Source organism: Dreissena polymorpha, chromosome 2 (genome assembly GCF_020536995.1).
Source record: "Dreissena polymorpha isolate Duluth1 chromosome 2, UMN_Dpol_1.0, whole genome shotgun sequence".
NCBI classification, from domain to species: Eukaryota; Metazoa; Mollusca; class Bivalvia; order Myida; family Dreissenidae; genus Dreissena; species Dreissena polymorpha.
In genome coordinates this window covers 106,113,266-106,129,666 of record NC_068356.1, presented here as the reverse complement: position 1 = coordinate 106,129,666, position 16,401 = coordinate 106,113,266, and the positions used below count along the sequence as shown (strand labels likewise).

Genomic DNA, 16,401 nt, shown 5'->3' with positions numbered 1-16,401 from the left:
TTGTTACAGTTTTAGAACGTTATTGACAGCATTTTAATAAAATTGTTATCAGTATGGCAATTATATTAATAGAATAAGACTAATTGGCAATTGGCTTCGTTGTTACAAACAATCGTTAACGGTTATTCGATCCCACTTGTCCGCTAATCATAACAATGAACGTGTGAATGGCATATATTATGAGGGTCCATTACTGTCCCTTGATAACAAAAGACTAGTTAATTGGCATAAGACAAACAGGCCCCACCTCCTGCATTGATTCTCAAGTGTGTTCCCGCATTCGTACCACGATTTTTCGCAACTGCGATTGATTCGCGAATATGTATTACACACAAATCGGATATTGACTGACGCATTTTTTTAAAATTCAAAATCAGAAATCGGCAAATTTAAGTGCTGAGGAAATCGTCATTTTTATAAAAATGACGAAATTTTGTGCTGTCGAAAATAAATGGTTTCACAGTAAATGGTTTTCGGATGATAACTCAAGAACGCATACGCCTAGGATCATGAAACTTCATCGGTAGATTGATCATGACTTGCAGATGACCCCTATTGATTTTGAGGTCACAAGGTCAAGGTCACGGTGACCCGAAATAGTAAAATGATTTTCGGATGATTACTCAAGAACGCTTTTGCCTAGGAACATGAAACTTGATAGGTACATTGATCGTGACCCGCTGATGACCCCTATTGATTTTCAGGTCACTTGGTCAAAGGTCAAGGTCACAGTGACAAAAATCGTATTTACACAATGGCTGCCACTACAATGGACAGCCCATATGGGGGGCATGCATGTTGTACAAACAGCCCTTGTTTACCTCTTCTTTACTTTGGAAAAGTGACTAAGATTAAACTTATCCTAGATTTGATCTGGATAACCGTTATCGCATAGATTCATCAAGACTGAGAAATTAGTGTGCTCTCTTTATTGATAACACACTGTTTGGGAAAAAAATTACGATGTGAGCTGGTTTTTAGATGCAAACTTTACATAAAGAGACTGATTAATATGTTAGTAAATGTATTCCGTAGGGAAAAATGCTCAGCAAGAAAATGCCATTAAGTGGGAAAAAAATAACAGGAAAAAAGTTTGTAACGAATGATAATAGTAAAAATGACTAAATTTCAATTTTCTCAAATTTTCTCATCAAAAGTAAGTAGTAACACGTAATTGTTATCACATTCAGTTACATTGGTAAGAGCAAATATTCTTGAATATTTATATTTGTTCGTATGGCTGTATAATGTATGTTCTCAGAAATAAAAATGTTATAACATAACAACTTCTTTTTGCTAGGGAATGCAACGGTGACGCCTCGGAGTCAGCCCTCCTCAAGTGTGTTGAGCTTTCTATTGGTCACGTGACGGAGTTCAGAAAGAGGAACAAGAAAATCTGCGAGATCCCGTTCAACTCGTCCAACAAATACCAGGTACGAGAAGCAAATGTGTGGGGTGATGTCATAATAGTTGGTTGAGTGGGAGATGATCCTTGGACGTTTCATTTTACACCTTTAACCCTGTGCATGCTGGGAAATTTGTTGTCTGCTGAATTTCTAAAATTAGCATTTTCTACGATTTTTTTTCAAGAATACTATCAGAGTAGCAAACAGTTTGGATCCAGATGAGACGCCACGTTCTGTGGCGTCTCATCTGGATCGGAACTGTTTGCAAAGGCCTTCACAATTCGGTTCCCGCACTGAAAGAGTTAAGATATAGTACTTAAAAATAATGCTTTGTTGTAAAATAAAAAGCAGACGGAAGTCATGATGTGTGGGTATAAATCATGAGTAAGATACATCAGTCATGGGTTATTTGACATGAAGTATGACTGACTGAGAGTATTATTTTGATTGTGACGCGTCTTTATAAGGTCTCGTAAAGTGTACTTACTTTTTCTTGCGCATCTCCCCTCATTATTGCCAGCAAAGGCTTTTCCATCGATTTATTTGTACTCTTTTTCATTTAGCCTGTACTGTCTGATACATAAATAACAACAAACGCTTTTAAGAGGTGACATGTATTATCACTGTAACAGATACCCTAAATATTGATTGACGTTGAGGTTCACCACATTAAACCAATTTACGCCATGCGCCAAATTAGCCAATGGCTACAAAGTGACTTATTGGCTTAAGAATATTCTATTTCAATTTTTTCTTCATTGAAACCTAAAAATAGCCAAAAATGGAAGAATTTTATTACCATAGCAAGTCGAATTCGGCTTAAGAAATTTTTGATCCAGGGGAAGCCTTTAAAACGATTGTCTAACAAGAAAAACCTCTATCCCAGGTATCGATCCATGAGACCGAGGATCCCAATGACCGGCGCAGCCTGCTGGTGATGAAGGGCGCCCCTGAGAGAATTCTGGAACGCTGCTCCAGCTTCATCAAGGACGGTAATGAGTACCCCGTTGACGAGAAGTTCTCCACCGCCTTCAACATTGCCTACATGGAACTGGGAGGGCTAGGTGAACGAGTGCTCGGTATGAAGATACGATTTTTCCTAAAGGTTTCTGGAACCATCAGCCTTTTTAGCTCACCTGAGCACAACGTGCTCATGGAGCACAACTTGCTCATGGTGAGCTCTTGTGATCGCCTTTTGTGCGTTGTCCGTCGTGCGTTGTCTGTTGTGCGACGTCAACATTTGCCTTGTTCACTCTCTAGAGGCCACATTTATTGTCCAATCTTCATGAAATTTGGTCAGAAGATTGATTTCAATGATATCTTGGATGAGTTTGAAAATGGTTACCTTCGCTTGAAAAACATGGCTGCCAAGGGGCGGGGCTTTTTTCCTTATATGGCTATATATGGCTATGGTAAAATCTTGTTAACACTCTAGAGGCCACATTTATAGTCCGATCTTCATGAAACTCGGTCAGAAGATTTATTCCAAAAATATCTTGGACGAGTTCAAAAATGATGCCGGTTGGTTGAAAAACATGGCCACCGCAGGGGCGGGGCTAATTTCCTTAAATGGCTATAGTAAAACCTTGTTAACACTCTTAGAGGTCACATTTATTTTCCGATCATCATGAAACTTGGTCAGAAGATTTGTCCCAATGATATCTTGGATAAGTTCGAAAATGGTTTTGGTTGCTTTAAAAACATGGCCACCAGGGGCGGGGCATTTTTCCTTATATGGCTAAATATGGGTATAGTTAAACATTTTTAACACTCTAGAGGCCACATTTATTGTCCAATCTTCATGAAATTTGGTCAGAAGATTGGTCGCAATGATATCTTGGATGAGTTCGAAAATAATATGTTTGCTTGAAAAAAATGGCTTCCAAGGGGCGGGGCATTTTTCCTTATATGGCTATAGTAAAATCTTGTTAACACTCTAGAGGCCACATTTACTGTCAGATCTTCATGAAACTTGGTCAGAAGATTCATCCCGATAATATCTTGGATGAGTTCAAAAATGATGCCAGTTGGTTGAAAAACATGGCTGCCAGGGGCGGGGCACTTTTCCCTATATGGCTATAGTAAAACCTTGTTAACACTCTAGAGATTTATTTTCCGATCTTCGTGAAACTTGGTCAGAAGATTTGTCCCAATAATATCTTGTTATCTCAGGTGAGCGACTTTGGGCCTTTCAAGCCCTCTTGTTCTGTTTTATGAGGAGTCAGTGTCTGATCAGATTTTCAGCCAAAATTTGGACTCATTTCCGATTTCGGAAGTATATATTTATCCCCAATTACTGCCCATGATTCCAAATTTAATATATAAAAAAATAAAGTCAGTTACTCTCTCTTTGCAGCTATTTTAGTTCTACCTTGGCGAATACAATGTTAAAAACATTATTCTCAATTTGTATAGTATTTGCAAGCAAAAACATCTTAATTTGCCAATTTAAGTCCTGATCCAGAAGGTTTCCTAAAAACCAATAGTCCTAGACCCATTTCCAATAGCGGGAAAAAACACAAGATAAAAGCCCTGTGTGTCCAATTAGAATCTAAATTAAAAAAGGTTCTGACATTATATTGCTCTTACGAAAGTTAAAAGAAGAGATGGCCTTTACTGACCTTACGATGGAGTCCAATGTTGATCCTCAGTGATTTTTGTTGCTCAAAATTACAGCTGATTTTCGTCTGCTTCCCAATCGCAAAAATCCACGTTTTTCCCAAAAATCTGACCAAAATTTCTCCACCAAAAAAAAAAAATTCCCCACCCCCCAATTTTTTTATTTTTTTTTTTAAGAAAGGAAGTCACTTATAACTTCAATTATGATTTCTTAACTCTAGATCTCTACTTTATTTTTTAAACATCCTACTATATATAACTTAAATTGAGTCCTATTTGTATATAAATCATTCCTAAATTTACCACTTTTATTGATTTAAAAAATCCAAATTTGACCAGACTCCTTTTCTAGAAACCCCCCTGAACATGCACTTAAAAACAATCAATTCTGTTACTTATAATCCTATTTATAATGCATAAATCTTCCCAACTTCATGGTTTATCACGCTATTTTTCAAAATTTCATGGTTTATCGCGCTAATTTTCTCAATTCAAATGCACAGGCTGTAACAAATTAAAGCCAAACAAAATCACTGATCCTTCTTCTTTCCAGGATTTTGCGACTTTGTCCTTCCCAGTGATGAGTACCCACCAGGCTACAAGTACGACTCCGAGGATCCCAACTTCCCCCTGACCGGTCTGCGCTTCGTCGGCCTGATGTCCATGATTGATCCTCCGAGAGCTGCAGTGCCAGATGCCGTAGGAAAATGCAGATCTGCTGGTATTAAGGTACTCAGTGTTTCACAATATTTGCCATTTTGGGAATGGGGTCTGGCCCTTCGAATTGGGGAAAGTTGTGTAGCTTTTAATTAAATTGGAAAGTAAAATTGCTAAAAAAATACTTTAAAGCTCTATTTACCAAAGTTGGGATAACAGTGTTTTCAATAATATGTTTGCAAAGGTTCAGCTATTGCGATGAATAGGGAAATAAACGTATTTGAAATATTTATTTTATTAAGTGTACATATTTTATTTGGGAAAAACCTCTAGTTGTCATTTTAGGCTATCCCTTATTTTGATCAACACAAACACACACTGATGGTACATAACTTTGTGTTGTTTCACACATGGATGATTGTGAGGCTTATAATGGCCCTTATTCCAGTTGTCGTTCTAATGTTTCAATAAGGGATAATATATGCAAACAGCACCATTTGATTTCCCTTGATAAAAGCAAGTGTTGTCTCTGATAAGCCTGTGCGATCAGCCTGTGCGATCAGCACCGGCAAATAAGGGACGATACTCAAAACACACACGAATTTACCCCCATTTTGCCCAGCGGGTTGTTCATATCTTTCTGCAACAAGTCTGTAACTCCCATGTGGTATACAGGTTATCATGGTCACTGGTGATCATCCAATCACGGCCAAGGCAATTGCAAAGGGCGTCGGCATCATCTCAGAGGGTAGCCTGACCATCGAGGACATTGCAGAGCAGAGGGGTATCCCAGTGGAGGAGGTGGATCCACAGTAGGCGACAACTCATAGTTTGCATGGGAACTTTAATTTACCTGGAGAAACTGGTATAAATATGGATAACTCATATCCAGTGAAAAAAAAAATGTTAATCTTATTGTAAGGATATCTGGTTGGGTAAGGGAAATTGTATAAAAAAATATCCGAACAGGTGCAGGTTTTGGTTAAGTTTTGTATACGATTAAGCCGAAGTATTTGACTTAAGTTATCTTTATCCAAATAAGGTTATCATTCGGATTGGCTTAAGTTTAGTCATCCATATTTATACAAATGGCTACTGTAGCCATTTTGTAGCTGGCTAAATAGTTAAACTTGGTTGGCATCGAACTGTGATATATATACGCTGACACGACAATTCCAGCTGAACTTCATTCTTGTTTAATTATAGTTATATACTTTGTAAGATGTTATTGAAAAAAAGAGACGCTTCTCTTGTTAAAAAAAACATTAATCAAATAGCTTTTTCTTATTGCCAGTTTTGTTTTTTGCTTTTGGAATGGGTCTGGTAATCACACCCATAGATAAGCCAGGAAAGGGCCTGGAGTCAAATGAAAAATCTGTTTTATCAGATGTTGTATAGCTGGCCATTGAACGCTTTTTTCCTTTTGCGCAGTGAGGCCAAGGCGTGTGTTGTTCACGGCTCAGACCTCCGCGACATGACGCCGTTCCAGATTGACGAGATTCTCAACAACCACAGTGAGATCGTGTTCGCCCGAACCTCGCCCCAGCAGAAACTTATCATCGTTGAGGGCTGCCAACGTCAGGGACAGATCGTAGCTGTGACTGGTGACGGTGTCAACGACTCACCCGCCTTGAAGAAGGCTGATATTGGTAGGGTGTTGTTGTTGTTGTTGTTTTTTTTGGGGGGGGGGGGATTTCTGAGCTTATAAAATTGTTATTCTTGAATGTAGTTGTGTGGTTGTGTTGTTTTTTTCATACCGAAAAGAGTTCGCAATTTAAATAGTAATAAAAAAGTATTATTATTATTTAATGGAGGGGTGTGGTTTCTGCTTCTTTTTGGTATTTATGGATCTTTGGAGAAAATCAGCCTCTCATTGGGAAAATTTGGCTTCATGACTGAGTTTAAAAATATGTCTTGTGTATTTAATTGGAGGACCTGAACGTTTATCAATATAAATTTTCCACTCGAAAATGAGGGTTATTAAAAAACAAAACATAAAGGGTATAAAACGGCGTAAAATGCCTGTCTCTGCATGGACATCCCCATCTTGACTTTCAAGAAATTGCCCCCTCTGAGTCGTGGTCACACTCAAAGCACACACACAAAATCTTTAATGTACACCCAATTAAGCATGATGTTCAAACTTGTTCAAATACTTAATGTAAAAAAAACATAAAAATATTGACTTCAGTATGTTTGTAATGTTCAGGTGTTGCCATGGGTATCGCCGGGTCAGACGTGAGCAAACAGGCTGCCGACATGATCCTGCTCGACGACAACTTCGCCTCTATCGTAACTGGCGTTGAAGAGGGTCGTCTCATCTTTGACAACTTGAAGAAGTCCATCGCCTACACCCTGACTTCGAACATTCCCGAGATTTCGCCGTTCTTGCTGTTCATCCTTCTCGACATTCCACTGCCGCTTGGAGTCATCACGATTCTGTGTATAGATTTGGGAACCGACATGGTGCCTGCTATCTCGCTTGCATACGAACAGGCAGAGACGGACATCATGAAGAGACAACCCCGCGACCCGCTCCATGATAAACTTGTCAATGAACGGTAGGTCTGACCATGAGGTTTATAGCTGCACCTTTAGCTTACAGCTTTGGAGAAAAAAAATCCATGCAAGTTCATGGAGTGAACCAGAGGACTCAAACAAATAGAGCCAAAAAACACTTTCAAAATCTAGGGTCAGAAAGATTGAAGTTTGTGTTTTTTTGAAATTCATCCTGCTGCAGTGTTTTTTGTTTTGTTGTTTTTGGAATTTGATTGTGCAAATAATTAGACTATAAAGGAAATGTGTGATGTGTGCTGTTTTTTTGCTTTAACTTTTTTTTTTAAATTGAGAGTAAGTATTTTCAATATTTCTTAAATATTCAACTTATAGAAGTGGGAAGGATAATGAACTAAATGTGTAAAGTTATTGTTTTAAAATAAATTGGAATGGGGATTGGATAAGGGTCTTATTTTGGCCCCTAATTCAACCAATAAAACACTGATGACATAATGTAAATGCATTTCAGACTGATCAGCATGGCCTACGGACAGATTGGTATGTTCCAAGCCTTGGCCGGGTTCTACGTGTACTTCGTGATTCTGGGAGAGAGTGGCTTCTGGATGCGCAAGCTGCTGGGTCTCCGTGAGCAGTGGGACTCCAGAGGTGTCAATGATGTACAGGACTCGTACGGACAAGAATGGGTAAGAGTTACAGCAATGTGATATCTCCTTCTTTCGGCTGATTTCCTATCTTTCAATGTCGAATTCATTTTACAAATAGTTACGTTTGCTGAATTTAATAGTTATTAACTTTGCTGGATAAATGAATGAGTTTAGTTGAAACCTGTTAGAGGGTAGGCGATTTTCTACCCCTGAGATGGTTCTTAAATCATACCCTTGCTTAAGACCTTAATCAAGTCTAATATCTAGAATGTGGAGAGCTTTTGAATATCGAGAATACGGTTAAATTTTCAATAAGACATCGTCCAATATCTAGAATATTTCAATCTTAAGCTTGGTCCGCCAGTTAAAATAGTGGTGTTCTGCACTTAAAGTTAGTGGAAAATTGGCTTGATTTCCTTGGGTGGACATGGTGGATTGGTTAAGAATTGTTTTCTTTAGCTAATCTTTGCTACCTAGCATTTTTAAGTGGGAAAGATGTCAGTTACTGGCATTTATATTTCTGCTGGTTAACAATTTTCCGAGAAAAAATAAGGAGCTTAACTGGCTTCATCAGTTTTAATATCATAAATACATACCTGCCATCCCTAGCTATACCTCTGTTGAAAATACTTGAGCTCTTCTCTGTGAAAAGGGGGTTTAATGCATTTGCGTAAAGTGTTGTCCCAGATAAGCCTGTGCAGTCCACACAGCTAATCAGGGACGACACTTTCTGTCTGAACTGGACTTTTTAGCAAAAGGGACTGTTTGTAAACAAAAAACCCATACAAGTGGAAAATGTCATCCCTGAATAGACTGTGCAGATTGCACAGGCTAATCTGGGATGACACTTTACACACATGCATTAAACCCCCTTTTCACAGAGCAAGACTGATTTGAAATCAGCAAATCAGCCCTTCTCAAAAGACAACAAATAAGAGTTCACATTTAACTGTTGTATATGATATTTACTTGCTCTGACCTGAATTTTGGTTGTCCTGGAAAATTAGACTACCATTGCGAATATTGTGCCTTACTATTGTGTGTGTGTGTTTTGTAGACCTACGCCCAGAGGAAGCGGTTGGAGTACACCTGCCACACGGCTTTCTTCGTTTCCATCGTCATTGTGCAGTGGACGGACTTGTTGATCTGCAAGACCCGTAAACTGTCCCTCTTCCAACAGGGAATGAAGTACGTAATGATGAACATGGCCACCAGTTTTTTTTGGCTATAGTAATGTCTGCTTTAAACAGGATAAGCTTAAGTTATCGTTTTAATGCTCATTTTTAGAGTACTTTTACCATCTCATTGTTTAAATATATGGTACAAGACTGGAACTTAAACTTCTGAAATGTTTATACCTACATAGCTTTATATATATATACTCAGAAGCAAGGTGAAAATGGCTATATGCAACCAGAATAAAACACTTTGAGAGGAACATGTTATCTGTTCAGATTTTGTGCTGTTTGCTGTTCATCAGTATCAAAGGGTTTGAAATAAGTGTTTTAAAAATTGGAAATTATTCGGAAAGATCTTTAATTTGATTTTCTTAGGGACCACAGACTTCAAATTGCCTGAGTGGTAAAGGAGTTAACATCACAGGTAACAAGAAAATTTTATGTTTCAGGAACCATCACCTGACATTTGGTCTGTTCTTCGAGACGGCCCTCGCTGCATTCCTAACATATTGCCCTGGACTTGAGAAGGGACTTCGCATGCAGAATCTCCGGTAAGAGCTGTTTGTAGGCCATTTACGTACAAATTGAATTGTAGGCCATTTACATACAAATTGAATTCTATCAAGGGTTGTTTGCACATGCATGCTGGCATGTGGTCCTTTCTTCTTGAAGTGTGTTTTCTCTTCAACACCAGCATTCCTAAAAAAATGGATCTCAACAGGATCTATATAAGGTACCTCGTGTGAAAACCCGGGTTTTATGCATGCATATAAAATATCGTCCCAGATAAGCCTGTGCAGTTTGCACAGCACAGATGAATTACACAGGCTAATCAGTATATATGGGACGCACATGCATTCGTTTTTATATATTTGGTTAAGTTTTATTAAGTTTCATTAAGTTTCCTTCTCATTAGTTTTTAGCTCACCTGATTGCTCAGGTGAGCTTTTGTGACCGGTCTTTGTCCGTTCGTCCACATTTGTTCATAAACACTATAGAGGCCACATTTATTGTCCGATCTTCATGAAACTTGGTCAGAAGCTTTTCCCAATGAAATCTCTGTCGAGTTCGAAACTGGGTCGTGCCGTGTAAAAAACAAGGTCACTAGGTAAAAAAAAGAAAAAACTTGTTTCACTGTAGAAGTCACATTTCATGCCCAATCTTCATGTAACTTTGTCAAAATGTTCAAAAGTGGTTCCAGTCCGTTGAAAAACATGGCCGCCAGTGGGCAGGGCAGTTTTCCTTATTTGGCTATAGAGAAACCTTGTAAACATTCTTGAAGTCATAATTTTTGCCCAATCATCATGAAAGTTGGTCAAAACATTGGTTTTATTGATATCTCGGACGAGTTCGAAAATGGTCCAGATCGGTGAAAAAACATGGCCACCAGTGGGCGGGGCATTTTTCTCTATATGTATATAGTGAAAACATGTAAACACTCTAGAAGTCACATTTTTTGTCCAATTTTCATGAAATTTGGTCAGAACATTTTTTCCTTGATATGAGAGTTTAGTTCGAAAATGGTTCCGGATAGTTTAATAACATGGCTGCCAGGGGGGGTAGGCAGTTTTCCTTATTGGGCTATAGAGAAAGCTTGTAAACACTTAGAAGTCACAATTTTTGCCCAATCATCATGAAAGTTGGTCAAAACATTGGTTGAATTGATATCTCGGACGTGTTCGAAAATGGTCCAGATCGGTGAAAAAACATGGCTGCCAGCTGGCGGGGCAGTTTTCTTAACTCTAGAAACACTTACACTCTAGAAGTCAAATTTTTTGCTCAATCATCATGAAACTTGGTGAAAAGATTGGTTTATATATATATATATATATATATATATATATATATATATATAACATAATTAATGCCATAATTTTTGCCCTTAGATTGTCCAAATTTTCATTTGATTATACAAAATCCTTGTAAACACTCTAGAGGTCACAATTTTGTTTCAGTTTTTATGAATCTTCGTCAAAATATTTATTTTTGTTAGCAAAGTTTGATGTTTGGTAAGGGGGGTCAACTCAAAATATAGGCCACCAGGTCAAATCTCACAAAAACAAAATCACTCCATATGCCAGAGTTTTGGTTCAATAATGATAAAAACTTGACCAGGATGTTTGTCTGGACAATATCTAGGTCAAGTTTGACGTTTGGTAAAGATTAAATGAGCGGACTCCTTTCAGGTGAGCGAACTAGGGCCATCTTGGCCCTCTTGTTTTATTTTGATCCTGTTGTGTGTTGATCAGGAAATGAAAACAGTTCACAAGCAGAATTGCAACCTTTACCTGAAAATGAAAGAATTATTTCAATTGTAATTTATGCTGTAAGAATTCCCTCCTGAATCTTTATAACCTTCCATAATGTGATTTCAGATGGAATTGGTGGTTCCCAGCGTTCCCCTTCAGTTTGGCCATTCTTATCTATGACGAGGTCAGGAAGTTGATTCTTAGGAACCGGCCTGGTGGCTTTGTAGAAAGGGAAACTTACTATTGATACATCGCGTGCGTTAGGTAAGGGCCAAGTCAGAAATTTGAGATTAAAGATAGATGGACACTTACTTTGTTTATGGATTTGGCTGTCTGATGACGCGCATCAGTCCAACTGATGAATACCGATTCACAAAGGTAACGAGCATTCTTAATTGGGAATATTTTAGGTCGAGATTGTTATGTTACAATTTTTTTCATCTAGTAAATATTTAGGGTGAGAAGCTGTGAGATCTAGGAAACATTCTCATTAGCAAATATATTTTTTACACGATTATTCAAGAGACGTTCTGATTGGTCAATATTGACGATTGAGACACTGATGTCAATTTGTGAATTTGATGCATTTATTTTTAAGAATTCATCTTAATGTTTACATCTGTAAATGGTACATTGTTTTTACATAAAACTGTTAAACCAATAGTATTCATCGGAAAGTATATTCTTAGGTCTTTAACACAAAATCAAAAGCCAAAATAATGTTCAGAGTCAAGACTCTCATATAAGTACAAGACATTATAGAAAATCCACAAGTTTAATAATGTCAAACAAAATGCCATATTTTATTAATCCAAAAAATGACAACCAAAATCTACATTGTTTTGTTTGTATTTTCAGTTTTCATGATGTACAAATGTCCAAGATGAAAGACCCCACTTAACCTCAGAATCAGAAACTTCATGGTGTATTTACAAACAGCCATGTTCCATTCTTGAGAAAAAAACACGCTTAGAGTGCAAATGTCAAATAAGATGTACAATTTAGTATACATTATTTGTTTACGTTAAATTTAAATTTGTGTGCAAACTTTATATATATTTGTGAATTTTTAAACAAAACCTTTTTTTTACTGACTGTTTGGTTGACTGTATAAACAGTTGATATTTGAGTGCAATGATTTTATAAACTGCAAGGCGAGGATTGTTAGAGTGCATTTCACAGCTGACGTGGAAAATGGCTTCCAAACCGGGATAGAAGAAGTGGGAATGCTGTTTACAGCAAAGGAAAAGCATTTACGGCTTGAAAGTAGAGTGACTATGTTTATTTCTGTGAGTCCATATGTCCATAACTATCACCAACGGGTTTCGGTGAATGCAGTTGCAGTAACATCGGCAACTGGTGTACCATTTGCAATACCATCGGCATATGTTGTGAGTCCATTATGTAGGGTGTACTTGTACCATCTTGTACACTTAATTTTCGTGTGCTTTTACCATCTTGCACACTTGTCCAGTGTACTTTTACCATCATGTACACATTTCGTAAACATTGTGCAATCTACTTTGAGAAAGTAAATGCTTGACCTAGTGAACTTTCCAGGCATTCCAACTGAAGAATAAACTATCTTGCAGCCATTTTTCGAACTAAGGAGAGTTTGTAACATATCGTATTTCCAATGGCCCATACATAGTTGAGATTTCAGTGAAGTTTATCTACAATCTGGCAGACAAAATACGGAATACGTTCCCGTGTGTTCACATATTTGGGAGCGTAGACCGTCCAAACCAGAATGGAGAAAGAATCCACGTGTGACCTCAAATGGATATTTGTTCCTGTTATTAATGTTTTGTTGTGACGGAACTTTGATAGTTGAATGCGAAATGCTCTGAGGATATTACAAAATAAGAAATTTTCATTTCCTAAATTATGTACTTACCTGACATGTACTTTAGGATTCTATCTCGGCCCGAAAATAACTCGCTATACGGTAGGCGCCGCATTATAGACGACTACCGGAAATAAACAACTTTCGCGCATGCTTATCGTAGTATCCTCTCTGCACGACCTCATGCTCGAACCACTTTTCTTCTCGGCGACTTCGAAGTCGTTTGTTACTCGATATTTTTCAGCATGGCTGAAGTGTTTGTTAAAAATAATAATAATCGTTCTCCGTTTGTGGATAACGAGGAAGAAGATATGGGACACAGTGACGTGAGTAATAACACAGTGTCTGGCAAGCAGAAAAAAAGACGTTCCAAAGTAGACTTATTAGAGGAACGTTTTGACGAGAAATACGGTAAACTTGAAAACACTTTACACAATATTGTTGCATTGTTGCAATGCCAGTCACAAAGACATGGTAATTCAACGCAGGGGAATGGCAAAAGCCCCAAATGACCAGTTGCCAAATTATCGATCGCTCCGCCCACATAGTCACGTGGTCTAGTGATAAGAAAACTCCGACAAGCAGATCGCAATTATAGCGGATTACGTGAGGGAATTTCTATATTTGTAATGATGTATTATGCTCTTTTCTATAATATAAATCATTTAAGCCGCACACTAAACTAAACTGCTTTGTAAAACGTTAATACAATCAAAAAAACTTTAGAGAGAAATGGCGTAATCAAAATAAATGAGTTAACGGCAGACTGACTATCAGAAACGTTTCTTATACATATAATATAGGGAGTTGATGAAAAAATCCGTTGTAAAAAATGAGCATTTATTTCATATTAATTTTGAACTTGTATTCAACCGTCTGACAGTGAACCCGGTGGCTATTCATATATAATTTTGAAAATATTTTTATTAAATGCAAATTACATATCCATATCATGATGGTTTTTTTGTGTATTAAAAATGTTTAGATCTTTGTTTTATTGTGTTATTTTTAAAAAGACACCGATTTTTTTTTTATTTAGATATAAATTAAATTTTGATTGTAACCATATTTTAAATACAGGCCTAATTTCGTGGTTTCATTAACAGATAGTCTAATATGCATTTTATTTCATTTATGTTTAATGCGAACCTGTTACATTTCACTATCACAAAATGAAATGTTGGTATTTCGGTGCTGTTCACGAACATTCGAATTGAATACATTTAGCATATTATGCATTTGCTTATTTATAACAAGATGACCCTTATATGTTAATTGCAATTTTTCATTTCTCCCCGTATCAATATATGTTGTATTAGAAATGTTGTTGTTGTATTATAAGCCGTACATTTTACACTTGAAGTCGCTTTAAGCTGGCTAAGCCGCGTTGAAATCACCTTTTTGTTGTTTACATTGGTTAAAACAATATTTAAGTTAACAATTTATAATGATTTCCATTGTTTATGATCCACAGAAAATAAATATATAATTGGAAATCATTTAAGTAATTAAATAGTTTTCTTTTCTTGTGTACAGTACCTAACAATGCCTTAATGTTCATTCATTCTGAGATCCACGCAACATACTGTCATTTATTAATCATCGACAATTACGCTGAGATTAATAAGCACGTGTGGCAATTATTATGTTGCCCAAACTGCTCAATAATATTGTGCATCAAACAGTATAACACGTTTTATAGAACACACACCTGGTGTAGTTAAACTATTTATTGTGTTTGTTTTCTCATTACTCGTTCATATGTTCAAGAAATAAAGATAAAATAATAACCTTTTATAAAGTATGTATAGCACCTACAATTTTGAATAATGATCGAACAGTAATGATCATGCATTTGATATTAAATCTGTGTAAACTCTTAAAAATTACGTCCATTCCATATGTACAACACGCTTTGTTTGTCGGACAAAATGGCGGCCAGATAAACGTTGCTGAGGGGTGTGTGAAAAATCGATATCTTATTGGCTGATCGACAAAATGTGGGCGGAGTTGGCGACTGGTCAATTATGACCAGGGGAGTGATAAAAGCCCCAATTATGAAGAGAGAACTGGTCAAAGTTCCACAAGTAATCGTCAAGACGACGTGCTTTCCATTCATCCTGCTTCCTCTGAACATTTTTCGTTGTCTGATTCAGAAGAGGAAGACACAGAGCACAGTGCGAGTGTACGCAGGTGTTTGAAAGACATTTTTGGAGAAGATGCATGTTTGAAAAAAGATGCACAAAAGCCAACTGGCATTTGCTTAGAAAAGTCACGGAAAGAAATTTTTGGAACAAAGCTATCGGTCTAAGACACCTAATAATGTAACAGCCTTTTCTTAAGAGTGCAAAGATTTATTTCCAGTTGATGAAGACACTGAACATTTTTTACGTGTACCTACATTGGACGATATTGTAGACACGTGTCTAACAAAGAAGTTTGGTTCTAGAGCTTCATTCGCTAAACATGGAACTTTTCTGTTTTCACAACCAAACAAAATGGTGGAGAAGACCGCATACAGAGGACAACAAAGTGTATACATGGGTATTGTTACACAGATGTACATGCAACAAGCTCTTGCAATGTTAATGGACATGGTTACAGATAAACCAGACATTGAGAAAAAAGTGAATGACATTTTTGCTTTATCCACAAGAAGTCTAGATCAATTTGGTAGAGCAGGAGCATTTTTTCATATCATACGTAGACAAGTCACAATGAGCGAGACTTCTTTATATGAACTTGATGATTCAAGGACAATCAGTAACCTACCCTTGAGAGGGGACGGGGTGTTTGGTGAAGAAATGGAAAAGACTCTCAAACAAAAGAAAGACAAAAGAAAACACTTGAAGAGTTATTGCCGGAAAAATTGCAAAAGAAGGAAACATTTAAGAGGAAAGCCAGTGACCAGACAGAACAACAAACATCTGTCAAAAGACAATATGTTAAGACAAATACAAGAATGGGTGTTCAGCCAAATGAATACAACAGTGCGCCACCTACATTTCGCATTCCAAAATACAATGCGGAATCACGAAGTACTTTTCGAACGGAGCACAGATCTGGTAGCTCGAGAGGTCGGGGCAGCTATACAGCCAATAACAGACCAAGGGCTACAGTGTCCAAGGTTAGTAAACAATGACCAGTCAGGTCTGTTAATGTTGCGACCGGAGATACCAGTAGGGGACAGATTAACTCATTTTCAAACAAATTGGCAGTTGATTACAACAGACAAATGGGTTTTATAAATTATAAAAGAGGGTTACAAATTGGAATTCATAAAGA

General features: G+C 37.3%; 2 protein-coding genes across 13 annotated transcripts in view; both read left to right on the top strand.

Annotated features, from left to right (window-relative positions):
* Positions 1-13,144, top strand: part of LOC127868381 (sodium/potassium-transporting ATPase subunit alpha-like) — a 47,033-nt gene extending 33,889 nt beyond the window's left edge. For all 11 annotated transcript variants that reach the window (XM_052410098.1, XM_052410106.1, XM_052410104.1 and 8 more), the window contains 11 exons: positions 1,301-1,433; positions 2,293-2,485; positions 4,579-4,754; positions 5,358-5,494; positions 6,114-6,331; positions 6,892-7,243; positions 7,708-7,882; positions 8,901-9,031; positions 9,471-9,572; positions 11,397-11,534; positions 12,129-13,144. In XM_052410098.1, coding sequence (XP_052266058.1) covers positions 1,301-1,433; positions 2,293-2,485; positions 4,579-4,754; positions 5,358-5,494; positions 6,114-6,331; positions 6,892-7,243; positions 7,708-7,882; positions 8,901-9,031; positions 9,471-9,572; positions 11,397-11,517 — 1,738 coding nt within the window. In that variant the 3' untranslated portion in view covers positions 11,518-11,534; positions 12,129-13,144. The remainder of the gene's footprint in view (positions 1-1,300; positions 1,434-2,292; positions 2,486-4,578; positions 4,755-5,357; positions 5,495-6,113; positions 6,332-6,891; positions 7,244-7,707; positions 7,883-8,900; positions 9,032-9,470; positions 9,573-11,396; positions 11,535-12,128) is intronic.
* Positions 13,145-13,422: 278 nt separating this feature from the next.
* Positions 13,423-16,401, top strand: part of LOC127868387 (uncharacterized) — a 33,391-nt gene continuing 30,412 nt past the window's right edge. For both annotated transcript variants that reach the window (XM_052410127.1, XM_052410126.1), the window contains exon 1: positions 13,423-16,243. The gene's annotated coding sequence lies outside the window, so the exon portion shown is untranslated. The remainder of the gene's footprint in view (positions 16,244-16,401) is intronic.